General features: G+C 34.2%; 2 protein-coding genes across 2 annotated transcripts; one reads left to right on the plus strand and one right to left on the minus strand.

Moving 5' to 3' along the window:
- Positions 1-2228: 2228 nt before the first annotated feature.
- LOC118053701 (ATP-dependent zinc metalloprotease FTSH 10, mitochondrial) lies at positions 2229-6989 on the minus strand. Its single transcript, XM_035065032.2, has 8 exons — positions 6729-6989; positions 6423-6648; positions 6263-6334; positions 6040-6179; positions 4590-5072; positions 3696-4463; positions 3282-3509; positions 2229-2995 (listed from the first exon to the last, which is right to left on the minus strand). Exons 1-8 carry the CDS (start codon positions 6777-6779, stop codon positions 2522-2524), a joined length of 2442 nt encoding a protein of 813 aa, XP_034920923.1. The 5' UTR covers positions 6780-6989; the 3' UTR covers positions 2229-2521.
- Positions 6990-12908: 5919 nt separating this feature from the next.
- On the plus strand, positions 12909-14433 carry LOC118053700 (uncharacterized). The gene has a single exon (XM_035065031.2). It carries the CDS (start codon positions 13044-13046, stop codon positions 14259-14261), a length of 1218 nt encoding a protein of 405 aa, XP_034920922.1. The 5' UTR covers positions 12909-13043; the 3' UTR covers positions 14262-14433.
- Positions 14434-19824: the final 5391 nt, after the last annotated feature.

Genomic DNA, 19824 nt, shown 5'->3' on the forward strand with positions numbered 1-19824 from the left:
AATGACAAGTGCAAGATCTGTGTATTAAGCTGTTTGGTAAAGGTGTTATCACAACCTCCTGGTGCTTTTGTTCTTGTGGTTATTCTTGATAGCCACTGGCTTCATAGAAATCTCCCTAGGTTTTCCAGCCTTTAGCTCTCCATTAGTTGAATACTTCAAAGAAAAAAATGATGCTTCAATTAATTGAGACCCGTGGCTCTCAGAAGGTGCCCAGCTTGCACTAGGAATGAAGACGTTCATCTTTCCTCAATACCCTTTCATTTACTAGTGTTTAAAGGAGGGGATCAAATCATACTCTTGGAGAAGAGGCCTCTCAATTAGTAAGTGACAGGAACACATGAGCATCAATGATATATATAAAAGCATGTCGGGCCTCAAGTTTTGAAGGAGATGTTGTCAAGGGCCTTGAGAGTAGTCGATGTCTAATTCATAAGTCTCTCATCAATGTATGAACCTCGCAAGGTGGTAAGCGGTATGAGATTTAACAAGGAAATATTATCGATGAGGATCCTGTATAAATGGGGCAAATCATTCACTTTACTCTCCACGTGATGTGGATACTTATGGTTAGTCTTCTCCACACAGTAATTAGCATCGGTGAAGAGCATGCCATTATCATTAGTTCGCGATAAAACTTGAACTATATTGTCGCTTGGATATCTAGATAATGGCTATTGTATTTGCTTGTTTGGATTTCTTATCAAAACCTAAAACATTAACAAAAATGAAAAAATTTAGAATGTTCAGTAAAGACTATGTAATGGAGGCATCAATATCATCTGCTTCTTCCACATAAGATGTGATGCAGCTAGGAGTAACCTGATAGACTTGCATGCCGAAGTCATCTTCCCTCAACTTAACAAGGTTCTGAACACTAGCATGCGCTTGGTCATGATGGCGATTATGGTATTGTAGCAGTAGCTTTTCTTGCACACCACCCTCATTATCAAGAGCAATTTCTATTTATTTTTTGTAGTTTACCATGGAGTAAGAATTCTAGGATATCAATCATGGCCTAAAGGCGCACCACCTCTTAATTAAGGGCACTGTCAAACTACCATTGTTAGTTTAGGGGACTTGGCCTACGTGTCCATCCTTAACATGGAGAAGGTTGACTTGTCAATATTGTTGTTGGGATCTAGCAAGGTCCCATCATCAATGCACACAAAAGATTAGCATTCTTCTTTGAGGTCTTAGAAGGGATTTCATGATCACTAACTCTCCTGTGAAGTCGATAAACTACAGGTAAGGGTTCTTGAGAACAAGCTAAAGACAGGTCAACATACCACGAGCTAGTGTTGTGGCTTGAAAAAGCAATGGCACACCAGCAAAGTAAAAGGAGTGAAAGTAGTAAGAGACATGTGAGGAAGAGCAGGCGGTGCTAGCGAGGAGCAACTCAGAGTGGTAGGCAAGTGGGAGAGTGGGAGAGCTTTGAGAGAGTTCTGTTTAGCAAGATATCAAGACTGCAAAATATCCCTTTTAATAGTTGTGAGGTTGGTATGTATAAAGGAAGATGGCTAGGATCACGCGCATCATCAGTGTTTATACAGTCAAATTTAAACTAGACAGGGACATTGAGTTTTTTGGGGTTAAATTGCTTTAAATTGTTAGCAAAGGATAAATAAAGTAATAAAGAGGCATTTCTTTAACAAGCATTGCTCCGAGCCTACCAACCTAATCTCCCTCGTATATGCTAAGTTATAATTTGCTAATACGTACGTGCTATGATCAACGATGAGGGTGGGTTTAATGTACCGAATGATATTATTACATCAAAATGGACCAAGGATGGATTTTGATAGAGTTATTTGAAAAGTGATTTGATTTGTCTCCACAACACCGACTAGTAAATTGTAGCTGAAAAACAAGGCTGTCTTCCATTAAAACTTAAAAACATTAAAATCCTGTCTTGTTTGAAAGTTGTGGCATCAGATTTGGGAGCCAATGAAGGATTAATCATATATTTTGGGTTCCTCTTTTTTCTTTTTCTTTTTTTACATGCTATCAAAAATGGAAGTTGGTCTGAGAAACCAAAAGAAAATCATGAAGCAGAGGATAGCTTAAAAAAAAAAAAAAGAGTGGAGGAATCATGGCAAGAAAGTGTCAAGAGTATAAGAAACAGATATGTGTATGATTAACCCCCAAAAGGAGTGTACAAATTAACATCAACTCAAACACACGGTGAAAGTCTGCTTGCCAATTCAATTCAAGAATCATGACCCAGGGAAGAGAGAATCAATACAGGATTTTTATTTTTGTTATTGTTGCTAGCTAGACCATGAGTTTGGCTCAGAAAGGCACGATAATAACAAAATATTACGACGACTAAAGAAGTAGTAGGGTCAACAAATTATTTCTCCAGGGAAGCAGCACGGTCGCTTGGTGTTGCTTTTCTTCTGAGAAATTTGAATTAAAGATTACAATGATCACAAATTGCCAGTATTAAAAAAATTCATTTGCCTAAGAAGAAAGAGGAGCAGATTACAAATTTTATTGTACAGACGCACTAATGCCCCCACGGTTAAGCCGGTACGACCTCTATGGGTGATGATTGGTCTTCATCCCCGTCAGTAGTACTTGCTGGCGTTTCGACTTTCTTCTCTTCCTCTTCAAACCCTTGCTTAAATATGTCATAATTTGAGGCCTCGCTTGATTTGAATGGCCGCTCGCCTAAAACTCGAATCAAGTCTTCTTGGTGGAGAACTTCCTTCTCGAGCAACAACTCTGCAATCTGCGCCACCTGTTCTTTGTGCTTTTCTACGAGTTGTACTGTATGGCCATAGGCCTTGCCCACCCACTCACGCACTTCACTGTCAATAATTGCTCCTGTCTCATTGCTGTAGGGCTTGGTCATCTCTAACGAGTCCTCCTTTTGTGGGAAAGAGAGGAGACCAACCTTGTCACTAAAACCATACACTGCAACTTGGGCGTATGTCATTTTCGTCACCTTTTCCAAGTCATTTTGGGCTCCAGTTGAGATTTTCCCCAACAAAACCTGCATCCAAGAGCAATCCCACGCATTAGTTCCATCGCTAGGACCCTTGGGGGCATTCAACTGAGCTGTTCATCAGTTTACCAATTTTTAGTTTCCCTCGCCCCTTTATCCAATTCCAACTGTTTTTAACTTTAAAAAAGATGCATGTGAAGGGATGTGGGTTGTTTTAAACAAACACTAGCAAACCACAGTTCGATGCTGCCAATGGGAAGGACAGCATTTCATTTCTTTTGAGCATATCACAATTCAACCTTATCTGTTGAGGAAAGGACAGCATTGTAGATACCTGTTCCGCTGCTCGGCCACCAAGTGTCATGCAGGTCATATCAAAGAGTTGCTCCTTGGTGAAGAGTAGGTTTTCATTTGGAACATACTGGGCAAACCCCAGAGCAGCTGTTCCTCGTGGGACAATTGTCACTTTCAAAAGTGGTTCTGCATGTTCCAAGAACCAGCCAGCAACAGCATGACCTGATTCATGATAAGCAACTGTTTTGCGTTCAAGCTTGCTTATTACCTGATTTGACAAAACAGGAGCATCAAAATTGATCATTATAGCTCTCAAAACAAGAGGAATGCAAAAAGAATCACCATTATTCTGCCAATTATGGATCCTCGCCCACAACTGGGACTCCAGATGCGAGAGAATCCTCTAACTAAATTACATCATACAGCTCAAATGCAACAAATAAAGAAGATTTACCTTGTTCTTCTTCTCCAAACCACCAATGACTCGATCTAAAGCTGCCTCAAAATGTTCCATTGTAACCAGTGATCCTTCACTCCTTGCAGCAATTAGAGCAGCTTCATTACAAACATTTGCAATGTCTGCTCCCGCGAATCCAGGAGTAAGAGCTGCAAGCCTTTGAGAGTAATATGATGGCTCATGATCAAGTTTTATCTTTTTCAAATATATTTGAAATATCTGGTCACGGCCTTTAATATCAGGTTTGTCAATGCAAATTTGGCGGTCAAATCGGCCAGGCCTCAACAGAGCTTTATCTAAAATATCAGGCCGATTTGTACCGGCAAGTACAACAACTCCAGCAGTAGTTCCAAAGCCATCCATTTCTACAAGCAATTGATTAAGGGTACTTTCCCGCTCATCATTAGAACCAGAGAACCCACCACGCCCCCTAGCTCTCCCAATCGCATCAATCTCATCAATGAATATGATACTAGGAGCACACTGTCTTGCTTCTTGAAACAAGTTTCTCACCCTGGATGGTCCAACACCAACAAACATCTCCATGAAATCTGAACCAGATATAGATAGAAAAGGTACACCAGATTCCCCAGCAGTTGCCTTTGCTAGAAGGGTCTTTCCAGTTCCTGGAGGACCAACCAAAAGAGCACCTTTTGGAATCTTTGCACCTAGCTCCTCGTATTTCTTAGGGCTCTTGAGGAAGTGCACAAATTCCATGATTTCTTGCTTTGCCTCATCACAACCAGCAACATCTTTGAAATAGATCTGCAGTCCCAAAAAGATGGGAGAAACAACAGATTATAATCACTATCTTTCAAAATAAGCTTCATGCTAAGTACAGGGGTACTGCAATAAATTGGTAAATTGCTATATTTAACAAAACAAATTAACCTTATTCTTGGAGTTTTTATCCGCTTTGGTTACATGAGCCTTGCCTATGTTGAATATTCCACGGCCACCCTTTCCACCACCACCACCACCAACACCTAATCCACCTTGCATTCTGCGTCCCATGTACATGAGGGTTCCCAAAAGCAATAGTGTAGGTGCAAACCTCATCAGTTCTTGGTACCAAACCATTTCAGAGGCATATGTAACTGGAACATAGTTATGAGGGTCTATCCCCAATGCTTCTTGGGCTTCCTCCAACTTCTCCTCGAAAGTGTCAACACTTCCAATAGTGAAGTAGTACTTATGTTGGCCCCCGCGACCTCTAGCAGGGACACCATTAACTGGACCTTGAACAATATCATCACTCGTTTGATTCTGTGCTGAGCTCCTCACATACACTTTTGCAACTGATTTATTAGAAACAACTATGTGATCCACTAGCCCCGGCTCCAAAAGCCTGTTTTTGAACTCTTGGAAACTAATCTGTCAAGAATAAAGTACACAGGGAGAAAATTTAAGAAACAAATGAACTTGATGAATTCATATTAGGACCAAATGAACATGGAAAAGGAAAAAAAAAAACACACACACATTATGAATTGCATAACATTATGCCATGCAAAAACAAAACCACAAGTAGAAGGTTCCATAAGAATTGCTCAAAGAAATACCATGCAAGCAGGTTAAATAAGGAAACCTATCACCTAATATTCAAACCCAAATGATATCGATGAAAAAAAAAATGAACTAGTTACACGTATAATTAAAATCAAGTAGTTGATGCTTAGGAAACCACATTAATTGGATGCTAACTGCCAATTGGTATTATGAAGTTAAGATGATTGAACCAGGTTTGTTGGCATAAACCACTCTAGCTCAGAAAATCATTTGGTTAAAAGACACAAAGTTCATTAGCAGATAGAACCGTACATAGTAAATTGCAAAAGAAGAAGAAGTTAGGCAATTTGTCCAAGTAGACTGTTTTGAGTTCCCTTCAGCGGTAGTCGTTATATTAGTAACTTATGGCTCTACTTCAACGAGATTTTTACTGTCAGATCCACAATTTCTCCTGCAGAGGAATATGACATTCTTCCTCAGAGCTATCAGGACACAAATAATTGATCCTTTCCAAAATATATTATGAAAAAGAAAAGAAAAACATTCTCAAAAACTTCACTTGGACTACGTTCCTTTTAATATGTCAATTTTGTCTGTTATTTCCGTTACTTCAGCAACAATACATCGATACATTGGTTAGTTTAGATGATCCTACTGATTTAGAAAACAATTCTGACGTGCAGTTGAAACTGACCCGAATATTGTTTGGTGCACAGAAAAAATAAATAACATGAAAAAGAAGAAGCTTTTAGCATGCCAAGCCAAAAAGTTTAATAGGAGTGGAAGCAAAAACAGCACAAAATGGTGTAAAGGTTATTATTACTACGATTACCTGTTGCTTGTCACCATCACCAAAAGAGAAGGGATAAAAAAGCAGTTGAACCACAAATAAGGGGGCAAGTAAATAGAATGCCTTCATGAATGTTCCCTTATTAAAGTCTGACTCGTCATGGTCTGCATTCGAAGAATTCTCTGAAATTGAAGAAAGCAAGAATCAATAAAAGGCAAATTGGTTTAGGGCTTGCCCTCCAAAATAAGCAATCCAAAAAAATTACCTTTGGATTCAGATTTCTGCTTTTCCCCTTTCGGAACTTCCTTCTTTCCCTTGGGATAGAAATTTTCATAATCTGCAAATCAATCAAAAAGTCTCCAGGAAATGATAAACGTCTTATTGACTTCCAAACAAATCTTATTAAGAGGAAAGCAGAAACTTACTCTTCTTCTTAGGAGCTTCAGTGGAGAAAAAACGTCGAATTCTAGGGTTAGCAAGAATGGAATTTAAATCGGATAAAAAAGGATTATGAGTTCCTCTACTTCCAATTGAAGTTAAATAACCTCTCAGTAACCCTAACCCTCCTCTTCCATCGATGAACCCTCCTTCTATGTTGTTAATAACCGCCGAAGATCTCAAAACACCGCCATTTCCAGCACGCAGTGTATTCTATTATTGGAAAAATAAAAATCAATCGTTCATCTCAATACAATTCAATTCAAGCAAAACCAAAAGAAAAAAGAACTTACAATAGAGCGGGAGGATCGAGAAAGAGAACGGCCCAGCTTCGAAAATATCATTATTTCTAGATCATGTAAAATGAAAGATGCTTAGGTATGAAATCCGGGACCTTTATATTTTTGGAATATAAAGAGGAAAAATATATTCGTGCAAGGTCTGTTTTCCAGGTTTTATCGGAGAAATAGATGGGATGGCTATGGGATATTTGGGCAATGGGCGGGCAGGGATTGTTGAGGTCAGCCAAGGCGTTAGATTTTTAACTGGTCTCCTTGCAAAACAAGAAAGACCCATGGATATATTCAATTCGCACCCACCTCCAGTCTATAACTATTTTTTGAAATTAGAAGAAATACTAGATATTATTAATTAATTAATTGATTATTAACAAGAATATATCACTTTTCCTCTCCTCATCAATTATTCTCAAATGGAACAGTACTTTTTTTTTTAATTTAACTTTTTTTAATTTTATTCTTTAATATTATATTTATTAAAAATTAAGTTTCATAATTTAATTTAGTTTATTTTTTATAGGGTTATCTCAGTTTTATAACTCGAGTTGTGATTTTTATAAGTTAGTTGAATTGAATCGAGTTTTTTTATCTTTTTTTATAATTGATTTTTTTTTCTCAATTTCATCCTTCACCCATTAGGTTGATTAAGAATTAAACTTCATAATTATTTCGATTTACTTTTTATAAGGTTATCATAATCTCACAATCTTGGTCAAGAGTTTGGCGAGTTAAACCGGGATGACTCGGGTCTTTTCTATCTTTTTTTTAATTAATTTTTTTTAATTTTATTATTCAATATTAGATTTATAAGAAATTGAGTTTCATGATTTATTTTGATTTGCTTTTTATTGAGTTATCTTATGATTCAAATTTGTCAAATTGACTTGATTTTTTATATATATTTTTATGCAAGAGAAGAAGTGTCTAATATAGACAATGTTTTTCATTTATAATGCAAGAGAAGAAGTGTCTATATTTGTTTATGCTGAAAGTTTTTAAATAAAAACTAGAAAGATGATATATGTGTTTAATAATATGAATTTAAAAATATATAAATTGGTAAATTGTAAAAAATGTTGCTTACACTAATTAAATATTAAAATGAAAAATTAATATTATTTTGTAAAAATAAAGATATAGATACCAATCCAAATATTTAAGTCCATGTTGTGAGGTTCTTTTCATTTTTTTTCAATTAATTTTATAAAAAAACAAATGGATATTCATCAAGAAGAAAATGATTTAAATTTTATAGGAAAATGTATTTTCATTAAGAATTAATATTTTTCTTCCTAAAAAAATATTTTTTATTAGCAATATAATTTATTGGATAAAAAATAAAGGTAATGAAAATAAATATTTTAAAAAATATATATTAATTTTAAATAAGGAAGAAAATGTATATCTTAAATTGAAACACATTTTCCTTATTCATGTGTTTTCCTTCTTCTACTACTTCTTTGAAAAATGCATGTTTCTTTTACAAGAAACATTGTTGTTTAAATAAAAAAATTTTCATAATCATTAAAAAAAAAAATCACGATTCAATATTGTTTACTCAAATGTATCAAAGAAATATAAGGATAGTAAATTTGAGAGAAATTATATAAAAAATCACAATAATAAGATAATAAAATTAATATTTTATTCACATCTTAAAAAAAATATATATATTAGGTTTATGTATAATTATTCAAAAATTAATTGTTGATATTACCATATAATATTGTTTGAAAAGTATGGCATAACTAGATAATTATTTAAATATAAACCTAATAAATGTATTCAAAAATATTTTTATTATATATATATATATATATATATATATATATATCAAATAACAAAACTCTAAAGGCTACTTTTCAAAAAGTTCAATCGCACCTAGACTAGAAGGATAGGCATTCGTGCTTAACACAAATTCAAATAAATCAAATACTTGGGTTTAGAAAGTCAAACCCACATGCTTAATTTTTTTTTTTTTTAAAAAAAAGGAGGAATGGATGCAATATTAGGTTTATTTTAAATAAAATGGAATAGATGACATGGTCAACCATCCAAAAATACCACATATCATCCACCACAATAATATTTTGATCACTAGAGGTGGCTTTGATGATTGAAAAATCAAGATTCAAGTTGTATGATCCTATAAATCCATATTTAAACCTTTTTAGCTAAAAACATTAAAAATAACATCATATAAACATCTAAAACCCCATTTATGTACAAAACACATTTCAAGAGCTTTCTCTTATTGAGCTCCCTATTTACTTAAAAAAAAAAATAGTATAAACACCAAAATCACAGTATTGAGAATTGTAATCTGTTTATTCAAGAGCTTTCGCTCTCCTTCTTATTTTTTTGTTGACTTTCTCTCTCATCTCTCAACATCTAGAAACTAAAAAGTGAAAAATAAATTTTATGATCAAATCATAAAAAGTTCAAACAACAAAGACTAAAGATAGAAAAATGAGATTTAAGGAACCAAATTGTATTTCCCTTACCTTTTGAACAATGTATATGAGATGAGGTTTTATTTTTTAAAATAACAAAAAGACTGGTGACTTGGCAAAAACATTTTGAGCAGGGTTTCAAATATATAAAAGAATCAAGCTGGAGTTTTGAATAAAATTATGAGCCTAATCATACCTCATTGTACCCAAAATTGAAAAGACAATACATATTCAAAGTTAAATTAAATGATTATTGGATGAATCCATATAAAACTTAAGTTCAAGGACCTAATTAGATTTTTAATAGGCCAATTTGATTTAATTGTGGGCCGAATTAAGAGTTTGTTTATGTTTAAGAATTAATTTGGGTCAAATTAAAAGATTTAATTAGGTGCAAAGATGTAATTATACTTTTAATGGATTAAATTAATTTTATTAGGGACTTAATTGTTAAAAAATTAAGTTTGGGAGCCTAATTTGAGCTTAATAAAAAAGATTGGAATTTTAGAGGACCAAATTCAATTTTTACAAAGTCAATTGATTTAAATCATGGATAAATTTGCAAGAAAATCAAATATTATGGTTAAATTGAAGAAATTCAAAATCAATGACCAAAATAAAAAGGCGCGGGAATTCATTGTTGATACTAGAGTTTGGCGAGGGTATAATCGCATAAAATTAAAAGTTTGAGGTCAATTAGAAATACAGCTAAAAAAATCAAAAGTCGAAGGAATAAATTAAACTTTAGTCAAATCCCTAATTAAAACCCTAGAAACTTCAAAATGACGTCGTTTCATTTAAATGAAATGTTTGTTTTGACTAAAACAATTTGTTTTGGTACAAAACAATGCTATTTTGACCAACACAAGAGAAAGAGAGAGAGAGAGAGAGAGAGATGCCTGATGACTTGTCGTCTAGCTACTATTCATCTTCTTCAACCTTTTATACCTGAAATACTGCTCAGTTGGATACTTTTCAAGAGCATTTAATGCCTCATTTATTCACTAAACCAGACAAACAAAATACCACTCTGGTGATATTTTAGTACACCCTAATGTAATTCTTGTCAGCTAGTTGCCTTTATAATCATCACGTTGCCACCCCAAAAAGGCTAACCTGATCAGCCTTTGGCAACTAAATTTTTACAATTCATGATGATGCCTTTAAGCTAATAATCGAGATCCTTCTCATTTTAATCAAAGGCCAATGTTGGTTTCCAATAAAGACAAGATTTCTCTTTTTCATACTGCATAAGTAAGAGTGAATTTCAGGCATTTGAGGGTAAGAAAGAAGAGAGAAAATAGAGCTAGAAAATCATTATTTTTATGATTTTTTGTGGTCCCTCTCGGTTCAACCTCCCCACATCTTCTCTTTACCACCAAACTATCTTCCTGTTGTTTTTGCCTTCACCAACACCAACCTCCTACAGCAGTTGCCGAGGGCCATCAATAGCTCCACCATGAGTCGCTAATAGGATTGTCAACCAGCAACACCCCCATCTAGCCTAAGTAAGCTTCTTCGTTCCTTCTCTCTTGCATCTTATCTCTTATTGCATGGAGGATGCGAATTAATTCACGTCATACAGAAAAAACCAAGATAGGCTGGACCCACTTCAGGCTAATCGAGATGGCTGGGTCAGGTCCAACCCCCCTCCCCCCCCCACACATATATATAAAGAAAATTGTTAAATTTTTCAAAAACCATTTAAAAATTTTTTATGGGTCCGTCGCCCTTTTTCCTTAATAATTTTGTCTAATATCGAGTCGTAGACTTACACTATAAGACACAAACCTAGTATAAAAAATATCTGATTTTTCTCCAAAATTCCAAAACAAAGAAAAATAATCAAAAAAATAAACTTTATTTAAAAAAAATTATATTTTGTTTTCTTGCATACATTCAAATCCTAAAGATTTTTCATTACATTTTCTATAAAGATAAAATCATATTTTTACCATGTTTTATTTTTAAAATACAAAAATGAATATTGTAACTGGTTTATAATTATCCATTAGAATTTAACTAAAATATCAAAAATGTCATAACAATTAGTTTGTTATTCGGAGTGTTAGGAATTAGTTATATCTAGGAAATCAATATGATGGTAAGTTTGAGCCTTAGAATAATTAAGATTTAATCTAATAAGATAGAGATTTCTTCATGAAAGAAGATATGTCTTAAACAATAGATGAGACCAACAAATAGAAACATGAACTAGAAAAACAATTGATCAGCAATGCAACTTATGTTAGGTAAGGTGTACAGGGGTGATGCATCTTTTCTTTGCACAACGAGTCCTTCTTATCCGGAATCTCACGAATAATTATGTTTTTTAATGATTATAGTACTAGGTGACAACTTCTAAATCCTATAATCATAATTTTATGATTAAACCCAAAAACGATCTTTTAATATCAAGAGACAGCTTCATCATTCGACAATGTGCATGACATGATAACAAGGATGAAATTAAAAATAAAATGTTCTATGTCAAAGAGTAAAAAATAAAAAATTTAAGGAATCAAGAAGAAAAAAAGAAGTTATGAATAGTGGGGTGAATAGGCAAATGTTAGTGGGCAAAGTATAACAACATAATAAGTTAATGTTATTATTATTATTATTATTATTTATAGTAAAATTCACTTTTAAAAATAAAATGATAAATAAATTTTATTAATATCAATAAATTCACTTTTCAACATTTTCTTATAAATAAGTTCATATTTTGTTGGAAAATTATTAAAAATATCTTGTGTTTAAACATTTAAAAAAACTGATTACAACGGGAAAATTTTAATATTTAAAAAATTGCTATAAAAGATCTTTAAAGAAAACTAAAACTAAAAAATAAAAAATAAAAACCAATTGAATTGTAGTTTCTTTATATATATATATACTAAAGGGGTATATTAGAAAATATAATTGAACTCAAGATTATGATTGATTGAATTTTTTATATTTAGATGCCATTGAGAAAACGTATAATATATATAAGAGTATATTAATAGGTTTTCCATTTCATTTGTATTTTCTAATGTGTCAATTTCACTGAACCAATGATTAAAATATCATAAAACTCCTTAATTTTTTTACATTACATTGATCCCTGAATCTTTATTTTGTATAATTAAACCTTTTTAAAACTAAATTATTATCCAATTGCATTATTTTTTGAGATGGAGAGTTTAATTAAAAAAAAACAAGACTAAATGGAAAAAAACAAGTAAAATAGATGATGATTTTTTGAAATTGTTTGAAAATTTTATCTTAGTAGTTAAGAGATAATCAATCATTTTAATTTTAAAAAATTTAATTTTGATATCAAACTTTTATTTTTAATTTTTTTTTGAATAGAAAAAGAGAGAAGAGCTTATCAGAATTCACCGTAAAAAGAAATTTGTCATTATAATGATTCCTGCCACAAAAAAAAATTATTTTTGTGCCAAATGATTCTATTTAATTAGGGTGGTCAAATTATATATATATATATATATATATATATTTTAATCTTGAAATTTCTTTTAAAAACAGATATGAATTTGGAAAGATTTTTCAAAAAAGAAAGAAAGAAAGAAGGCCATATACCTAAGAATCTGTCAGTAGCTCTGCCCACAGCAGGCCCAGCTCGACCCTTTGATTTCACTAGACCATCAGAAGAATGGGCTGGCGTTGGACTTAGCGAGCCCAGGCCATAAGATAAGAACACTGCTAGATTTTAAACCTATACTTTGGACCAGACCAGAGCAGATCATCTTGTTCCTGGAAGTGGAACATGAAGCATCCCGTTTATTTTAACGTTAAACTTACTTAATTGCTCCTTACAAAGGCATTCACTGCTTCCTTACTGCACTTCACCATGGAAACTACATCAGTTCTCCTTCACTCTAAAACAATTCCATTCAGTTTCACTATTTCCATCAACAACAGAAAAAGAAAACTCTCTTTCCGGCATCACGACAAACACCTTCAATCCCATTTATCAAATACCAGTGTACTCTCTGGTCAAAACCTTAAACCCATAAAAATCCCATTAAACCCTCCTTTTTCATTGTATCTATCAACTTCATCCCTGAAAATAACGGGAACCCACTTGCTATCTCCTCCTAAATGCTCATATTCCGGCTCTGTAAGCACAGAGGGGCTTCAGACCCACCAATTTTTAAAACCCTTCAAAAACCTCTCTCTTGTGAAACTGAAAGCTACCCTTTTGCAATTAACCCCTGTTGATATCATCAAGTGGTCTGCTATCTTATCGACTGCAATTGCTGCCACAAAATGGACTGTGAATTTGGTAATTAACCCGTTTTTCTGGATGTATTTTAGCTGGACATGGTTGTTTTGGCCATGGTTTGTGGCTATATCACTTGCTGTTTATGGGTTATATTGCTTTTATAAGCATTCAATCGGTGAAGCTAGCATTTTTGAGCAACTTGCAATTGTTACATCAGCGTTCACTTGGTTAACTCTAGTCCCTCCTGCCCATTTCAGTGGATATCTACAAGGATGGCCTTTTGTGTTCTTTTTTGTGTATCATTATTTCTTCTTCTTCAATGTAAGTGTGAGGAAACGTTTGTATGGGGATTATTATGCACGTCCGCATGACCCCAAGTGGGATTTAAACCCACCCAGATGGTGTCGCCTTTTGTTCTGTGTTGGGGTCATGGCTGGGCACTGGCTTGCAGCTTTTGAAGGGCCAGAGCTGCACCTTATTCCTGGTGGGTGGATCAATGTGGGGATTTGGATTTTGATATTGGCAACTTTGCTAATGCAATATAATTCTACATTTTACCTTGCCAAGTATTCAGAGAAGGTGGTGGTGCCTTCCGCTGTTGTGCAGTTTGGGCCATATAGGTGGGTCCGGCACCCTATCTATTCGTCCACATTGCTTCTCTTTGTGACTTATTTCATTGCGCTTCGTGCACCTTTGAGCCTTTTGTTTGTGGTAGCGGTATGTTTGATGTATTATGCACAGAAGGCAAAAATGGAGGAGGGTTTAATGATTGAGACTTTCGGGGAGAAGTATCTAGAGTACATGAGTAAAGTTCAGTACAAGTTCATTCCTTTGGTTTATTAGGATGGCCTCCAGGTATGCATTGTTGATTTTTCAATGTGACCAATTTCTCGGATATAAGTGGTTGGATTTTTGAATGAGAAGGAAAAAAATTAGATTGCACAATGCGCAATGTAATTATCGTTATTTATGTCTTTCAGCTTTTCTTCATGTAAATTTTCAGAGTGCTTCGCCATGACTTTTTTTTTTTATTCATTACTATGCATCATGTAATGCCCTAGTTTAGTGGTGTTTCTTGTGTTGATGCGGACTGATTCACTGTAATTTGCATGAAAGAGTTATTTTTTTCCAGAGATAAGCTTGCTGGGCATACCATTTGGTCTGGGCATTTTTCTTCTTTTCTTTTCTTTTTTCTAGCATTTGAATGATCAATGGTCATTTTTATTCTACGAAAAAACAAAAGTGATCATCTTTTAATATTTCCAACGTTTCCTGGTTAAATAATTGCCAACTTTGCCACAGCACAGTGCTTATTTGAAAATTTTGTTGCTCTAGCCGTTGGCTGTGTTGGCATTACCCATGCCATTTTGCTGTTCTATCCGTCCTTTAGTATTTGATAGATAGTTGTTAATAGCTCCGACTAGGGAATCAATTGTGGTTTATTGACGCATGCATGTTGTGTGTTTTTCTCTTGAAGCTAAAGAACACTTCTATTCTGGACATTAAAGTGGGTGGGTGTTGGTCTTTGGAGATCTTCAGCACTCCACATGGTGCCTTACTTTGTCTTGTATGGCCCATGGCTTTCAAAAATTTGAGCTCTTAGCCATTGTCTTTTGCCTATTGAGTTACATACGGTTGTTTCAAGAAGAGGATAAAAAATTAAGTTTCTTTAACAACCCCTGTTAAAATCTACAGTAAAGTGCTGGCAGAATGTTAGTTTGTGATTATTTGGATTATCAAATGTCTGTCACTATTAGAACTTCTGATGTAGGGTAGGAAAAGGAACAGCAGATAACAGCAATCTAATTGCTAAAATTGAACAAAATTGAAGCTGGAACAAGACAATAAGGCATAGGGAACACAAAGAAACATCTTAAAGTCTGAGTAGATTGATAAATAAAAAAAGATCATCTATTAAACTAACCCCGCAACATCTATAGCTTTGTAGGAAAGGATTCCCTAGTCTTGTTCACCAAGAAAAAACACTTAACCTCCAAGGAAATATTTAAAAGTTCACATGCTAATCATATGACCCTATATTAATTAAATAAGCATTATTTCAGAAAAAAATAAAAACAATTTCAAAGAAAGCTCCTCCCTCAACTTGATTGTACTGTTTCCTTTGCTCTTTTTGATAAACTAAAAGGAGCTAGCCACGTGCATTAAATGGTAGAAATAAGGCAATCAATAGTTTAGATCTTTGGGGATTTTCAGAAGATGCTTATCCCAAGTTTATGTTCCTAAAAATTTTAATAACACACAAAAAATGGAAGTTTTGGAGTTGGTGTTTCATCATTAACAGTCCAAATGGTATTTTAGGAGAAATGTCATAGAACTTGCAATCACAATGATTTGAATCCTCTATTGGTATGTCTTGTCTAGCAAAGTGTAAGCATAGAATGGTGTGGCTAGACCTGCCTGGCTCGCAGTTGTGATGAACTGATAGTGTGCCTAAGAGCCTTTAAATCTCCAATCTGTTGTAAATTTGCTTAAAACCAATAAGCCTCTTTTTTTCATCCTGTAACATGTCATCTGATATATCTTCTGGAGATGACTTGCTTCAAGAGTTCACACTGCCTCGAGGTTATTGAGATATTTATGTTTGAGTTGGGGGAAAATGCTTAGTTCTTTTGTTGGGTGTCTTTACTAATAACACATTATAAGAATGCAATTGAAAGACATAGAACCACTGCTTTGGAAGAATTGTGATGTTCAACAAAAGTTTGTGTGATTAATACTTTCTGTTTTACATTCCAAAGTTCCCTGCTTTCACCATTTTCTTGCTTAGAGTTTGCATTAATCAAATGCAATTCAGGTTGAAGTCTATGTCAGATATGCAGCATTATAATGCAGTTTCTTCCACTTGTGTAGATACTGAAATGAAAATGATGGTTAGTCATGGTTGATAAACCAGCTGCTATGTTAAACCAGCTGCTATCCTGGTTGATAATGATGGTTTGTCAAGTACCTTAATGATTTTAAGTGAAGAGCTAAAATAAAAATACTTGGATGAATTAGTAACAAGACAACAATGAGCATTGAAATTGATTCTATCTATGAGGAACTACAATCAGCTCCTACCAGTGACGAGACTAGATGGTACAGGTTGTCATATCTAAGAATTTCCTTTATAATTAAAGAGTCATTCATCTCAAGGGCATTTATAAGCAATATGATGACGCAACTATATTACTGTTAGAAAATTAATTGTTCAATTTGGACACCTTAACGAAGTAATTTTCCATCGACAGAGACTTTTGAAGTCTAAAGACAAGTTCAGGTTTCTAGTTTTCTAATCTGGGCGTTTGCCTTACAAGTTATTGAGGGATTTGTTTGGTCATCATGTTCAGCTGTTTTCCCATTTGGGAGTCATCATTCATTTTAAAAGGCTAGTTTATTTAGCAGTAATAATTGTATTTAGGAATTCTTGATGAACAAGGAGTTTACCTATCTAGAGGTACTTTGCTTATTATATAACATACTACACAAACTTTCTTGTCATCAGATTCATGGAACGGTATTGAGAGTTTTTAAGTTGTGTTATAGACTTGATGCCTAGAGTTTCCCCCCTTGCTCATCGATACCCTATCTTCTTAATTATTCCTTCTTACCTTCAACCTCTACAAAATCAGATCAAATTCTATCAAAGCATTGCTAAATCACTTATTGACTGTTCAGATTGATCCCAAATCCTAAGTAAGAACTTAAAATTTCTATGTTCTTGAAGCTGTCCTGCATAAGCAACTAAGCACAAATATGTGGCATTATGAATGTTATATTCAGCTATAAAATTGTAAACAAAGAGCGTTCTGCAATTCTAAATAATGATTCATTAAATTTCTGAACTTACTTTTTATGAGAAAGATGGTGTCGTGATTCCATGCATGATGTGTGCATGTCAAATCTTTTGTTATCGAGCACATGTTGTTAGGAAATGTAAGTGTTGTTGAATATACTTCTTGTCTTCCATTCTCTGCTTGGAGTTCAGTTCCCTATTATCTAATGAAACTTTATTAGGACAAATGCATTTCATTTTTTTCATTTCGACTGTCCATTGAAATTTGAAAGGATAGAAATTCTATGAACTATTTTTGATGTATGATAATTTAAATTTTATCCTAATACGAACTTTAAACCCATCCCTTTATGACTTGAATTGAAGTGTTCTTGATGACAGTGCAGTATAGGTGGCCGGTTGGGGGTTTCCTCTTCCATATAGTTAGTTATGAAGCATTGTTTTTGGATAGGATTTAGCAGTTTATGATTTCTGAGGGGGGGGTGAGGTGTTCTTGATTACAGTGCAGTATAGGTGGCCGGTTGGGGTGGGGTTCCTTTTCTTCTTTCTTTATTTTAGGGTCACCTCATTGACTTTTTAGTAGAAACATGTGTATCTCAATCCAACAGGGACGACTTGTTGTAAGACACATCTTGATGTCTACAACACCATGGAGCAAAGTTTATGCAGTATGGGTGGATCCTTATCTTTTTTATGATCTACAACTCAGCTGGAACTGTTATGCCACGTGCTGAAGCTGTAGTATTGTGACGTGGACTGCATTCTCTTACAAGCCTGCATCTCAGGGAAGCTGACCCAATATCCCCTATAATTGATTGGTATATAGATTAACACTTTAAGTTCAGTCCCAGAAAAAGAAAATCTGGGCATTGTGGAAACCAGCTCATATGCACATGATAATCAGCAAATCAAGATGAGAAGCATATCAGCCATGCGGTTGAAAAATTCAAGATAGAGCAAGAAATACATCACTTGAAAATATGCAGGTTGTTTTCCTGATGGAAATCATTCTGGATCACTTTCTTTGATGTTTTTCCATTATCATGCAAATAGGTAATTGGTCTTCTTTTGCCTCCATATACCTGTCGAACTTTCCGTGCAGGGATGTCCAGGTTTCCTCACTTGCGTTTATCGCCTTTTGATCTCTTTTTTAAGTGTATGATGGGGCGGCTGGCTGGCATGACTTTTCTATGTTTTGCGAACGTGTTTCTTGAAAGTTTACCAGTTTCAGTCCCACCTATGTGCTATAATTTAAGTATTTTTCTCAATATGCTTCCCCGTTTCAGGAATTTTTTAGAAAGTTCGTACCAAGTGTCATTTTTATTCTTGTGATAGATGGGAAGGGGCTATGATTTTTACATGTTATTTGGTATTCACTTCCTTCACGAAATCTTGTAGCCTTGCTACATATGGAAATAGGGATATGGGTTTTAAGTACTTGCTTTCCATAATTCAAATATGAAATTGATATGTAACAAATTAGTAAAGCTATTAGCAGCGCATGTAAAACTATATGGAAACTTCCATTTTCTTTTTCTCGTGTTCCTGTCTGGGACATGCTAATTCGTCCGAGAGACCAAGTACTTTTTTTAAACAAGAAGCTCACCATAAAAGTTATAATATTCATAAAAAAAAAAAAAAAAAAATCATCTGTAATGGTTATGAATCCTTTGATTATGCATGCATCTAGTATGGTCATCACAGGGAGACGAATTTGGTTGTTTTGGGTCCTATATAACAAAAATTACGTACGAGGAAACAGCTAGAAGTTTACTTTGACTTTGGAGATGATTTGATTTGGTTTTGGTAGCATATATAGTGGTCGTGGAGTTTTTTTGAAAGTTTTGGTTCTTTTGTTGTCTATACTGAACTATAGCCTGAAAACTTAAAGAGTTGAATCCTTGTAGATGGTCTCTGCCCGCAAGTCTCCCTAACTAGTACAGCCTGCAAGTCTCCCGACAGTGGAAAGGTGATCTTACAATAAAGGACATGCAAAAATCATGGGCATTGCTTCTCTGGACTTGTAATTTTGTTCTGCAGGATGGTGCCTTCTCATTTTACTAAGACATCATCTGGTACATCTGTGCTTTTTATATGATTAGGGCTAGCAGTAGCTGTGATATGCATGCATATATGTAATTATAATTAATTTTTTAAATAATTTTTTATGTTAAAATATATATATTAATAATATTTTTTTATTTTTAGATGATAAAAGTTGTGGAGTAAATATCTAAAAGTTCTCTTGGTGGAGAAACCATCACACATTTTGCTGGTAATGTGAAGCTATTTGGTGGAAATTCTTTATTGCTTGTTTCTGGTGTTGTTTTCATCCGTGACAAAATTGGTGGCCTTCTTATATATATTTGGGTGTTGCTTTATATGGAAAAAAAGAAGAAGAGATTTTAAAGAACATGCTAGATTCTTTAACTTTAAAAAAGTCAACAGTAATTTTGGGATTTTCTTCGAGGAAGCCATGGCGATTCAAGGCATCAAACCAAGGACTGGACCATGTTTAAATATCCTTCCAAGTCACCATTCACCATCTCATCCTGTGAAATTTTCAAGCACACATTTACGCGACGAAAAGAATCTCTCCCTGTGAATATT

The sequence above is a fragment of the Populus alba genome, chromosome 9, assembly GCF_005239225.2.
Source record: "Populus alba chromosome 9, ASM523922v2, whole genome shotgun sequence".
Lineage (NCBI taxonomy): Eukaryota > Viridiplantae > Streptophyta > Magnoliopsida > Malpighiales > Salicaceae > Populus > Populus alba.